Below are 13,962 nucleotides of genomic sequence, written 5' to 3'. Positions count from 1 at the left end.
CCAGAGAAGTTCAAATCATCATCCAGATGTTCAAGTTCCTTAAAACTAAGCTATTAACATGTATGGTCTAAAAACATTGGATTTGTTAGCTTATTTGTACTTATATTCATGAAATCCATTCTATGAAAGCTATCTGGATTCAGAACACATCAGAAAGCAGACTGCATTTGCAGAACAATTTAAAGAGCTAAAACAAACAAACAAAAAAAAGTTGCTCTCTCAAGAGCTTCAGAGGTACCAAAAAAGAAGAACTTTTTGATCTCTAACGAAGAGAGAGAAATTGCAAGTGTGAAATATATTTATTAATGATGTTTGATTATATTTGGAAGACAATTTTGCCAAAGGAAGCTTGTAATGAGACAAGGAAGATTTGTCATCAGGCTGGTATGTGCATGTCCAGAGTAGCAAGGAATGTCTAAGCATGCCCAGTTGCACGATCACTCTAAAAAAATGAAGCAGCATATGGTGCAGATGTTACAGACTAGAGAAGGAGTAGGAGGTTTTGTTTAAGGGTCATGCAGATCGGAAAGCCCAAATCCTGTGAGTGAAGAGACAGTAGAACCTGTGTTAATCTCATGAACACAAGAGAAATGTGATGGATTTCCAAGCTGCATATGCACCTGAAAGAGGAAATAAAACCAACTATAAGCAGCACTGCAATTAGCCAGTGGCAAGAAATAGTGGAGTAAGGAGCATGGGTTATGTTCACTCATGACAAAATTTCAGTCTTGAGAGTGAAGGAGGTGTTTCTGCAGAAGAGTGGAGCAGCAGCTGGTCTAACAGCTGTCTCACAAAGAAGTCGGTAAAGAACTATGACTAGTTACATCATACATTAGAATACAGTTCTGTATGCCCATCCTCTTTGTGGGATTTCATTTCACTCAGTAATAATGATATTATTGTACACTAAGTTGATCAATATTTGTTTGCATTTTGAAAGAATTAGTTCACTGAGTATTTGAAAATTTAGCTTAATTTTGCCAGCTGTGGTTGGAAGCAAGTTGCAGGCTTTATCAAACAATTCTTAAATCTGAACACAGTCCTTGCTGCTGCCAATGAAGCCCTGAAGAAGTGATTATATCAGTCATCCTGAAATATCCATATATTTGAACTTGCAGAACTTGATTTCTGATAACCTAGCTACTGAAAGACTTTTACAGGACGCTAAAATGAATGTAACGTGCATCAGGGGCATTTCCTTGCCCATTACCATTGACTCTAATTTTGCATTTTTTTCCCTCTTTTTAACTTAGATATTTGTAAAGTAATGATATTGCCACGTCTGAACTACTCCTTCCCAAAACTAGATGACACAAAAAAAATTCAAAGACGTTTGAGTAAGTACGGTGTACTTTCTTGTATCGTCTAATGAATGAGTCCTGATGTTCTACTGATGAGCCACTTCAACAAAATATAATAACTCATTCCTTTCCATTACATTAAATCTGATGAACTGCTGAAACCAGACTGAACGTATTTACTGAAGCTGCAGAATCAAAACACAAATAATAACAGCAGCTATTAGATCAGCGATATATAGCCCACACACCCAATAATGATTTAGAAGAAAAAGCTTCTGGGAGAATACAATCTCCTTAGTTAATGGAAAATTCTTAGTTTGGAAAATAGGATGGTTTTTTTTCCTTTCAAGTTACAGTGAATCCAGACTTACACAGGACTTACTGGGTTTCAGGCCCAGTAGATTTATTGCTCTCTTACTAAGCTCGCTGCTGTGTGTCACCATGCCCAGCATTAGGAAGCCTAAACCTAGAAGTGCAAAAAGTACTTTCATCTAGTTTATCTTAATGCTATTTTAATTGAACAGTTTTTCTAAGATGATAAGGTGCAGTGTTAGGACATAGGTCAAAGTTAAAACAAGGAACCAGACTTTGACTATGAACCACAAACAGAGCAGTGAGGTCACCACCACATCTCAGAACAGCCAGAAAACACAGGGTAATGCTAACACACAGGCAGGCTGTAACTGATGTAAACAATTATAAGAACGCAGTTTGTTATGGATTTGTTTCGCAAGTCAAAATCAGGAGGGAAGAGTAGTAGTCTTTCCTTATTCCATCTGTATGGTGGATGTTTATAAAATTATTGTATTTATGAGGATTTGGCTCCCTCTTCCCAAGATAAGTAGTAGATGGACTTTTACTTTCTCTGCCCTGTCTTATTTGATGCAGTTCAGGGGACCATCTGTCACACAGCACAACGACCTGAATAGTTTTGTGAAAGGGAAACAGGTATTTCTAATCTCTCCTACATCCAATTATACATTAAGGAGTTGATTATGTGAAATACTGTATTTCTTTGGTTAAGAGCACAAATTTGCAATAATGTAAGATGATGAGCCTGGCCTAGATGTTATTCTCAAATATTACTCAGGAAAGCAGCTGTTAGGCTGGCCAGCTGCTGCTCTAGATGTTTTAGCAAATGTGAGGCAGATCTTTCAGAATGACTCAGAAACAAAGGCAATGTTTAAACTTGTTGGTAACTGTCAGTAAGAAAATCTCAAACCTGAATGCCTTTATGGTGGCTATAACATTGCAATATAAAATAATTCATGGGATTCAGGGCACTGCTATTGTCTGTGCTGTTAGCCATCCAAAAACAATGTCACAATATGCACGAAATTGGGTTTAATGGATGCATCGCGTGAGGAGATTCTTTTTCTGACAGAAGATAAGAAAATAAGCTACTAACGTTAATTTGAAGACTGGAACAAAGTCTGAATTGCCAACTTTTAAATATCAGTTGTTCTCATGTCATGCTGCTGAGTTTTTGTTCTCTTTTGACACTGCTGATTTGTGATGCCTAGTACAAGTGAACTACTATATGTTGTGCACAACATTTTGTAGCCTTAAATGTCACAGTAAGTCTAGGCAGTTTTTGTATAAGGTTAACTTCTATTACACTGTGGAAGAGGTGGGAAGGAGAGGAAAAAGGGCAAGAAAACTCAATAAAAACCTGATTCACAAGAAGATTGCCTCCACATTGATATCCTTCAAACATCCTCTTTGTGCACCACACAGTGAAAGAAGCACCAGTTCAAGCACCTACCAGAGACAGCACTTTACACGAAAACCTGTGGATGTGCTACTTACTGCTACAGTATTCTAGAAGGCTGCAGTGGGGGAGAAAATTGTGGATTTACCTTTGGTGTCTTGGCAGTGTCTGGTGTAGAAGGTCTCTTTGCGTAGGATGATCTCCTGGGCAATGATCCCATAGCTGTACACATCACCCTTCTGAGATACGTCAGCATGACGGAGATGCTCAGGAGCCGTCCACAGGTCTGAAAATCCAGATCACAGTAGGAAAAAAGGTAAATGGGTACAAGAGAAAAGTAATTGAAAAGGGTGATCCTTCTCAAAAGCGTCCATTGGCCATTTTCAATTTACTCTTTTCATACCAAACATGGAGCTCACTGGTACTGTTTATTTCTTCATTCAGTAGTTATTTGGATAAGCTGACATCAATGGAGTTAGATAAAACTATGATGTGGTAGTCTGCAATTGTCTGGGATTTAATAACAGTACTATTTTTCACTGTTGGTGCAGACCTGCAGACCTCCAGAAAAGTTGTGTTTGTTGGCAGTGAACTTGCTTCTCTTAAGTTACCTCACATGGACTTCTTAGAAATAGCCCATGCATCTGTATAAGACCAAGGAATGCCTGTGCTATGAAAAAAATAAATAAATAAATAAAAATGCAGAGGCATAAATTCTTGACCCAGATGCATGAAGTGTGTTATTCAAGATGTCATATGAGAAGGCTGTAATATTTCCCGGTAGCCTTGGTATCATGACTCTATAGAAATAATCCCCAAGTGCTTTTGAGCTTGACATAAATACTACCTGTGTGTAACCACTTTCTTTCTACAGAAATTATTATTCTGTACTTCTAGGTCACCAAGCCCCGCTGTACCTCAAAACTAGAATACTGCCATGGTATGACTATTTTATATGACATGCTGATGATGTATCATAACGGACTGATAGTGACCCTGAAAACAGTGTTACGATATCAGGCTGCTACATCCAGCCACAATGAATCTGTAGATGTCTTGTGAAGCAATAAGTTTTCTTCAAGAAAAGAAGCCTAGGGGCCAGAAATTTTGAGGATGATTGCCAAAGTATTCAAGAGCAGCATGAGAAGACAAATTCATTAACATTCAATCATAATGTAAATTTAAGTGTAACATGCAAAATAATGAATTAACAGAACATTTTCATTCAGTGCATATTTCTTACTCTTCTTATGTTCTCATTGCTACTCTTGACTTTCTTTGTGTCTCAATGTCAATTCTTTACCTCAATCCATTTGCAATCACAGGTTCTTCTCAGATAATATACAACAGTTACAGTGCAGTATTGTGCTTATTAAACTCCAAACTCTGCTGAACAGATTCAGATGACATAATTTCAGAAGGGCTTATCTTTGCACTCAAGATCAAGAAAAAAGGAGATGTGTAGAAAGGAATGCTCTGTTCTACAGTATAAGACAGAATTGTCCTATGATTATTAGATGAAATAAAAAATGTAAACAAAAGCTGTGAAAACTAACCTGAGCTCATTGAACAGATATTGTTATATTCTGAATGAAAAACATATCATTACTAATTTTTAAGGATGATCATAGTCACAAGTGTTAATATTTAAATCAAATTACACAGCACTGTGATAACACGTATAAGTGATCAATGGCAAGACAAGAACCCAGTGGTTCCTTTTTCTTTCTTCACACAAGTCCACTGTTACTGCTTACAGGAGCTTTTTGCATGAAGTCCTATGGGAAATTTTTGCATGAAGCCTTTGGATCTTGAAAATATTTGTTGCGTCTCAGTCAGAAGGGAAGTCTCCTTGTTTTTCCAAATATAATTTAAAAATTTATCTTCCATTTCTTGCTCAACAACACTGCCTAATTTCTTTCTCTATTTGCTAAAAATTTTTATTGTGTTATTGATGAAGGAGTTTTAATATATAATTTGTATGATGGCTGCTACATGAAACAAAGTTGTACTGTATGTTTTGTACCATGTACAAGATGTAATGAGGCCATACTGTACTATGAATATAAAAAAATTCCACTGGGCTGGAAAGCATGAAGGACAGTCTAACTGGATATTGTTTTTACCTTTCCTTTGAGGCAGAATTGAATTACATCCAAAATCAGTGATCTTCACAACCATGCGATTGTCCACCACACAGTTCGTGGATTTGAGCCGACCATGGACTTCTGTTTTGCTTGAGTGCAGGTAAGACATTCCCTGTGGTTGATAATAGGGAGAAGACAAGGCTATATATGAGACTCTCAGCTGTTGCTAGAGTCAAAGAATATGAAGTGTTAGCATAATATGTGTCTAAGCAATAAAATTGCCTTTACCAACAATCCTCTGTCATGGAAGGAGAGAAGCATTTACAGAGAAGAATTTCCAAGATCATAAAAGCAGTCAATGTTAGGAATTGAGGATGGATTATTAGAAGGATCATGTCTTAACTAATGATCATCTTTCCTGTTGATTAACAAAAGCCTGATAGAGCATCCTGAGTTTTGATGAGATCATTTTGCCACTAGGGCATTAGAGGAGTTTGTTTCCTCCTACAGAAGTGTTGATTTCATTTGCAGTAAATACTTTTCTGTTAAATCTAGTACAGATTTGTTGGAACGTCAAACAAAAAAAAAGTCTCCAATTGCATATCTAACCAATAGTTACCGAAGACAAGAATAATTGCTCTTTATGTCTGTATCATCTTCGAAGATTACCATTCACCAGAAACTCCATTCAGAAACATTTCAGTAGATCCTTCTCAGCAAAGCAGCAAGCAGCACAGGGTCAATGCAGATTAGGTGATATACTATCACTTCCCTGAGGCAAGCGGTCAGAATAGAGTCCTAAATGTCACTTCTGACCTGACTGTTAATGGCTTTCTCTGCACTAGTGAATATGTATCAATTATCCATGAGTTAAACTAGGAAGTGAGCACAATGAGGATTGGCCAGTATAGTTTCAGCTGTATTTCCTGACATTCAGACTCCTGACTACAACACACACACATGCATACAAAGTTGTGTAGTTTGCTATTTTTTACTTAACACCTCTGAATTTTGTTCATTTAGTACTAGAGTCAAATGTGGTATAATACACGGCAAGTGGCTAGCACTGAGGCATAGCAGGAAAAAGACATTAATAAGTGGCTGTAAACTGAAGGAGAGTACAGGTATGCTAATTTACACTTTCCTGCTAATATTTACTCTGATACATCTCTCTCTTGTACTATACTTTAGCTCACATCTTTTAGCCTATTGCTGGCATTTTTTCTTATAATTCTCCTTTCTGTAGTTCAGTAGATAAGGCATAATCTACATAGGTCACTCCAAAAGTAATGCCTCCTATTTATTTGCATGGAAACTACAACAAATAAAAAGATCAGAATAACCCTATTTGATAAAGCAAATTATCATCTACAAAACAGTGCTTTTCAACAGAGTCACCACCACTACCAATGCATTTTCACCTACAATGAATATGAGCCTGCATGTCACACTTGTAAAAATCTGCACCAGCAGAGGTGACACACTGTCACTGCTACCACCACTGAAACACACCACCCACCACCTCACTGTGCTCACATCCACTGTTTCATCTCCATCAACATTCAGCAACCTTCACCAAATGTCAGTGGGTACTGCTTTTCCCCATGGATGAAGTCAGCGACACACCTTTGCTTCATATGTGCTTCCATGTCAGATGCCATTTTGTCATCCAGCCCCTCTGCTGCCACATAGCAACAAAATGTAACAGTGTGTTGATGGAAAGGTTCAACCACCAACATCCGCCCCTGACACTGTGGGCCAACATAATAAAATAAGAGGCATTACTTTTAAAGCAGCTCTTGATAATCTGTGGAGGTCAGAACAGATATGTTTTATCTGTTTAGTTTCTTCTGTGAATGGTCTTCCACTGAAATTCCCACATGAGCAATTCATCCTACTGGATGGTAACTGATTGAATTTAAACAAGATTACAGAGCTTGTGGGGGCAGGCATACACTATATGACATGCTGGGTTTTCTCTCCTTACGCACCCATCTTTCCTTGAGAATCAACCAGCAAGTGCTACAAGGGTACGCTGAGACACAAGTTGAGTTTGGGGCACAGCACATGTATGTCTGAGGCACAGGCAGTATGCAAGATACGCAATCCCTTGAGAATGTGGTTGGACTGGTTATCCTTGGCCTGTCTAGATCCTGTCAAAATTTACAGAGACTGTGTGCAGGCTATATCCAAGGAACATGCTTCTTGATTAAGCAGTTTTTATCATGCAACCCTGCTGACATTATCCAGGATGTTTTGCCTGCTTCAGAGCCTATTTCCTCCAGCTATGCCATCTTCCTTCCCCTTCTTATATCATCCCTTTCTCTATTAGAATTCCTAATCAGTTTCAGCATCAAATCAGAGGCAAAGGTAATTTTTATTTCCTTATACCAGAGCTTCCTTGTTAACGATTTCTGAAGAAAGAAGTCTCACAGATGTGCCTGATAATATTTTCCTCTTTCCTTCTAATCATCTTCTATACCTATCTGAAAACAACAAAAAAAAAATAACAACAGCCTGGAGAGCTGTTAGAGGGTTTGAGAAGAGCATACATTGGGATGAGGGGAACAGGAGCTGAAGGGTCATGATATAATTTAAATTAAGCAAGAAGACATTCAAGTGGGAAGTTACATTAGTGAAAAGCAGTAAAAGAAGTGCGTGATAATGCCTAGGTCCCAGAGATTCCACCACAGCATCAGGTGGAGAGGAGGCAGGAATAGGAAAAGGAGAAGTTGGCAGATCATCCAAATGACCATAAATCACCACATATTCCTAAATTTGAATTTTCAGGAAGGTTTTTTTGAACCAACTCTAACACTGCTAATATAATAATGATCTGGAGCCTTTCTAGTATGGATGCAGTGTTTCACCCAGCCCCAGACTCCATGTCCTCCTTACCAATGGTGTAGTGAACAAATGGTTCTGAAGTCCTGGTCACACCTACTGTAGTCATTGGGCATTTGGTCACTCCCTTCAGAGGGACTGCAGTTTTCCATATGTCTCATAAACACAGCCACTACCTATCACCATTTTCTTAGGTAATATCTGAAGGTGAACTGCAAAGGGTTTAAAAATTCTCTGCTCTTTTAATATGCTAAAAGGAAGAAGGGAAATTGCACTGCTGCTATTTAAAATGAAGCTTAATTCTGAACACTAACTGAACCTGAAAGTCATTAACAAGGCCAACAAGCTGTGACAATTTGGATTAAGGAGGTTCTAATAAAGAGCAAGATTTTCAGTATCTCTTTAGAACAGTGGAGTCATACATCATGGAGACCAAGGCAGAACTGAAGTGTGTAGGGAAATGGAAAAACTGCCAAAAACAGTTGCACACTAGCAAAAATTTAGCCAAAAGTGTTGTGGATTACCTGCAGAGATATAATGTATGTGAATTGCAAAGTTTTCTTAATTACCAGCTAATCAGATGCAAGTCTGTAGTGAATTAAAAATAGAAAATAGAATTGGCTTTATTATGAATTTGTTTTTCCCTCTCTAGCTGAATGAAATGGCTAATCCTAGTGAGAAATGAGGGTCTCTAGAGAGTGGGAAAATCAAAATAAAATGCAGAATAAACAGAGCTTGTTTTGAAAAAGAACTTGATCTTGGTTTTGGATACAAATTGAAATAATTCCATCATTTTGAAAGAACACAGTTTTCCTTCACATGTCTTGCCCGAGGCCAGACAGCACAGTCTGATTTACAGGGCTTGTGACTGCCCAAGCCCTGCTAGTCAGAGCCGCAATCATCAAATCGTAACCCTCTGATCTTTGGGTCCCATGTCTTTTTTGGGGAATATTTTATTATTCATATATACCCCAAAGCCAAATCTGGTCCCCATTTACTCCTTCAGTTTGAGAGCCACAGGCTTTCCTGGCCTCGTGGAGGTCAGGAGGGAGAGTGGAAGGGCATCAAGCTCTATCAAGGAAAGGAAAAAACTGTAGTAGCTGCTTTTCTCCAGAGGATCCATATTGCAAGAAAGGACAGGCTGATTGATATTGCATGGTCAACAGTCCACTTACCTTAGCAATATCATACATGACAGAGATTTTAAATTCCCAGTCCATGAATGTGCCATCAGGGTAGGAGATCTTATCATTTAAAACATCCTGTAAGAGAAAAAAAAAAAAACAAAAAAAAAAAATTCTAATCTGCATCAGGGAAAAAGCAGAAGCTGAGATCTGAGTATTACATAGCCTTTCAACCAGGGACTGAGTAAGGCAGACTTGCATATTAGGAGTACATGCGCTAGAGCACGAGTAGATTCAAAAGACAGTGAAAACTATACATATTTTAGGTTTACACAGAACTAGAAAAGTGAAGACTCCAGAAAAGAAGGGTTTTGTATAATTAAAGTAAACTGTGAATTTGCTCTTAAAGCCAAGGTAAATCTAATCAAGCTGTGACAGAAATGAGTAAGGTGTATAAGTGGAAAGGACTGTATGTGCTTTGTGCTCAATCCAGTTACTTCTAACTAACTCACGGCTTATAATTTCAAAGTAGAGTGATCTTTTAACATAAAGGGACAGTGATTTACAGTTCCAACCACAATGATTTCCATTGCTAAAAGTCAGTCTCCACAAGTTTAGAAGAAAATAACTGGAGATAGACCTGCTATTTTGCTGCCTTGTTATGAGTTTCATGTGAGTTCCAGAGCCCACTGCTACTGATGAGAGTCTTTGTACGGTCTAAGAAGCTTGCAGAAAATCTGACACCACCATGACTAGCTCTGAAATAATATTTGTAGTAATAAAGTCTAAATCTTTCCTTCCTCTTGCCAGGTAACAATTTACTGTTTCCTTTTATAAACAAGAACGAAGGGCTTACAACACAGGATTTACCATGTTCCAGTCTTAAACTGTTTGCCCCTTATTAACATTATATTATTTTCTCTGTTTTCAAACTCTGGGGCCACTGCAGGAGCTGCAAGAGCATCCGAAGAGACAACAGCTATGTCTTGGAAAATAAATAAAACATTATATACTATATGCTCCCAGTGGGGAAAATAATAGATACCGGCTGTTGCTGTTCTCTGGGTAGAGATCTTGCCTATATACCCTTGCTCACACCTCCCTGCATCCTCTGGCTACTGAGAACCACCAGTCTGATGGCAGCCACAGGCTGGAAATTTGGGAGACGTGAGCAAGAGGGAAGGAATTCAACATGAGAAACTTGCCGCCACTTGCTTGGTGCGGTGCTGCAGCATGAGGGCCACACAGAGCAGATCTGTTTTCTTACTACAATAATTTGGGGAAGGGAAACTGCAAAATTCTTTACCCGCAGGGAACCTCTTTCGCAGTACTCAATCACTGCAAAGATCATGGTGTCCATCTTCACTGTGCCATAGAACTTGGTCAGGTTGTAATAATCAATCTGCAGGAGCTAGAACAGCAATATTACATCTATTTTTAAAAGCAGTTGTTGTTAGTATAGAAACACAGGTTGATGACGCTTGTGTGACTTTTTATCTCAGGCTCTGATAAGATGTAGGAGTTCCCTTTGAACCAGTGTGTATTAAGGCACAGAGTGAAGTACTTGAAGGCATTTGTCATTTCAGAGCCTTCCAGATTAGGGAGTTAAAACTGGATGTTGCTGGAAACTGCAAGATCATACTAGAGACAACTACAATCTCTATTATTGCTTCTCTAGTCAAATCACACAGTTAATAAAAATAGCCATTATGAGAGAGAGAATGTTGTTAATCAATCAGCAAATGAGCAGGTAATAAAATTGTAATGATGCTGCACGATATTATGGACTTTGTCCATATATATATACAGACAACTGTAGTTTAGTTCAGAATATTTTTAGAGATTAGTGAATTCACAGTATAGCCCTGTTGTGTAAAAAGGAAAACTTGTCATTCAAAATAATGCAGTATTGTAGCCAAGTTCATCCCTAATGTTAGAATTATCAGTATGCACAAGTCAGCACAGAGCTACTCATACTGAAAGATCTGCATTTGGCATTCAGTAATGAGATTTAACTACAATATTCCACTACAAATGAATTAGCACATGAGCAGAGTGCATAGTGTATTAGCACTGGCTATAAAAATGTATTTAGCAGGGCCTTATGACAGTGCATGAATTGCTTCGTTCACCTCAGTTTCACTGACTTCAACTGACGATGTGATTACACAAGCAAAGACAGAGGTCATCAAGCAATATGCTTTGATGAACACATCACCTGTCCACCTCACAAACATTCGTAAGTATATATATGGCTGATGGAGCTGGCAATGGAGGGCAATGACTTCACTCATTGGCTTCATCCCACCCTGCTGAGTCCAGTTGCTACCTACAGTAATTACCTTGTTCAGTTCTATTTTTTGCTTCTCTGTGAAATTACCATCATTGTTTTTGAGATCCTTCAGGATCACCACCTGAAGAAAAAATACCAGTGGAAAGAAATTGTAGTGATTAATTCTTCTCTTCCAAGAAATGCTAGATAAATATCTCAAAAAACACCTGCCTATTGCTTTGCTGTCTCAGTTAGTCAACTAAGTAAGCACTGGAGTTACATTTCCCTCAAAGGATTTACCACACAGACAGGAATTCAAGGCCAGGCTGGATGTGGCTCTGGGCAGCCTGGTCTAGTTTGCCAACCAAGGTTTCTGGTTGCCAACCCTCCCCACAGCAGGGGGATTGAAACTAGATGATTGTTGTGGTCTTTTTCAACCCAGGCCATTTTATGATTCTATGATTCTGTGATGCAGATTGTACCTCAACATGAACATATCTCAGTCAGGCAGAGAGCGAGCTCAACCGAGTTTACAAGAAATGCACGGGAATGGCCTGTTCTCCACTAATAACTTAATCTCCATGGTATCAAACTGCATGTAAAACTTCTGTGCTTTCTGTTTCCACTTCTGTGCTTTTGGACTAGGCCAGGGTTCATGGTGTCTAATGTTTTGCCTCCTGGCAGTAAGCAAAGTACAAAGCAGCTGATATGGCACATTCCTTGCATGAACCCAAGCCATTCTGCAAGGTCAGAGGGAGGCAGAGTTGCTTCTTGAACTCCAGAGAGGATGTCTCCACGGAGCTCTCCTGAGCAGAGGAAGGAGCAGGGACTCTCAGTTTACCTTCTTGTCGTATTTGCCCTGGCGCAGTCTCTGGGAGGTGTCACGTCTCTTATCTTCATCAATCTGAGAACAAAGAAGGATCATTAACTTGCAATTATCACCTACTCCCCACTCAGGCTCAGAGAGGGAAGTGTTGCCAGTGTGTGCCACACAGAGAAGCACAAGCCTCTCTGCAGGGAGTGCCATCACATGCCATAGGAGGTGTGGGGCAGCCAGTCCACTCCCACAGCTGCCATGGCCTCCACTTGTTGCTCCTGTGCTCCTGGGAGTTAGAGGAGTGGAACAAAGCACAGAGAAATCATCTGTGGTGTGGAAGGGGACTGGCAATCAGACCTCAGCCTCTTTCCCCTTTACTAGCATAACTGTTGGGAAGTCTATTCTATTAGGGAGTGGTAAAAGGGGAATAATCAATATAGCAAGTGAGAGTTAAAAAAATAAACCACAATAATGTTAACAGATCCCATTCCTATCACAGCCATAGCCTGTGTTTTAATCAAAGAAAGCCAGTGTCCCAGCGCTGATGGTCCTCAGGAGACAAAATCCAAGATCCATCATTGGTTATCATGCTTCTCTTACCTTCAGACTGACATGGTTTGTCTCGCTGGTCTCCAGAGGCAAGATTTTCTCAGGTGATATATGGGACCATTTCTTCCGCCGACGCTCATTATCTCTCCTGTACTTCCTGCAAAACTAGCAAACTTCAGGATATCCTCCCAGAGAACTGAAACTCATGACAGAAGATTAGGACAGGGAAGCTTTGGGATGATGTAAGGGTGGAGTGCCAGATTGACAAGGCTTTAGCATATGCCCGATGTCTCTCATAGTCTTCCATTTTGAGGCTGCTCTTACTCCTATATCTTTGGGAAAGAACAAATGCTGTCTCCGTTCCACAGACACAGTAGAAGAATAGAAAAGATTTAGCAGAACAGCTGCTGGGCCATTACCAGAGACTCAAGAGAGGTCAGAACAATTTAAGGTGCAAAGGGCTTTCCTCATTTTATATGGTTTTCTCCTGTATGATACTGAATGTACTCTAAAGGGAGGTGCCTCAAACAACTACCAGCCAAATGAAGTCCTGGCATCAACAATGGGTGTTAATAGCAGATGTGAGTACAGTGCCAGGAGAGGAGAAAACAACAGTGTTGGGATGAGACCCCTATTTGTGGACATCTCTTATATTCTGCATATTTTTAAAGAGTCCTTGGAACTGGAAAAAAGGAAACTGCTGTCTCTCTTGCAGAATTTCAGAGCAAACTTTATTTCCCTTATAGAAAAGCTGCAATTAGACTTGTACTTATCAAATTACCTGTTTACCCATGCAAGTAATTCCTCTATTAAAAAAAAAAAAAAAAAAAAAAAGATGAAGAAAAAGAAGAAGAAGAAAGAAAACAAATGATTTAAGGATGTCTGGATCCCAACACATGATGACTGCTGGCAAGTGCTCCAAATGGGAGAAATGATTGTATCAACTAATAACAAAATATTCCCTTTTCTGACTCATTTTTACTTATATGTGTATAAGAAAGGGAGTACTGATAATTGCTGTAAGAACGATATTTCTCAGTTCAATCTCTAAACTGTTGTCATTACTCATAAGAATGCACTGCAATTCCAACTGTTACCAGCTAGTGATTAAGGATGCATCAAATTGAACTAAAATCTACTGAGACTAATAATTAGTTATGTGTTGTTTTGCTATTTTCCTCAGCACTCAGAACTATAAAGGGAAGTGTGTAGTTCTGACTATGAAGCATCCTAGAAATCTGGGAGATAAATGGAGAC

At 39.1% G+C, this 13,962-nt stretch overlaps 1 protein-coding gene across 1 annotated transcript in view; it reads right to left on the bottom strand.

Moving 5' to 3' along the window:
* The window catches only part of GUCY2C (guanylate cyclase 2C), a gene marked incomplete at both ends in the record, with an annotated part of 42,547 nt that overhangs the window by 10,694 nt on the left and 17,891 nt on the right, over positions 1–13,962 (bottom strand). The window contains 7 exons of the mRNA XM_079549233.1: positions 3,161–3,298; positions 5,139–5,271; positions 9,119–9,205; positions 10,374–10,478; positions 11,410–11,481; positions 12,181–12,243; positions 12,757–12,862. Coding sequence (XP_079405359.1) covers positions 3,161–3,298; positions 5,139–5,271; positions 9,119–9,205; positions 10,374–10,478; positions 11,410–11,481; positions 12,181–12,243; positions 12,757–12,862 — 704 coding nt within the window. The remainder of the gene's footprint in view (positions 1–3,160; positions 3,299–5,138; positions 5,272–9,118; positions 9,206–10,373; positions 10,479–11,409; positions 11,482–12,180; positions 12,244–12,756; positions 12,863–13,962) is intronic.

This window comes from Tetrao urogallus, assembly GCF_951394365.1.
Source record: "Tetrao urogallus genome assembly, chromosome: 1".
Lineage (NCBI taxonomy): Eukaryota > Metazoa > Chordata > Aves > Galliformes > Phasianidae > Tetrao > Tetrao urogallus.
Note: the sequence above shows the minus strand (reverse complement) of the source record. Positions and strands in the feature narration are given on the sequence as shown.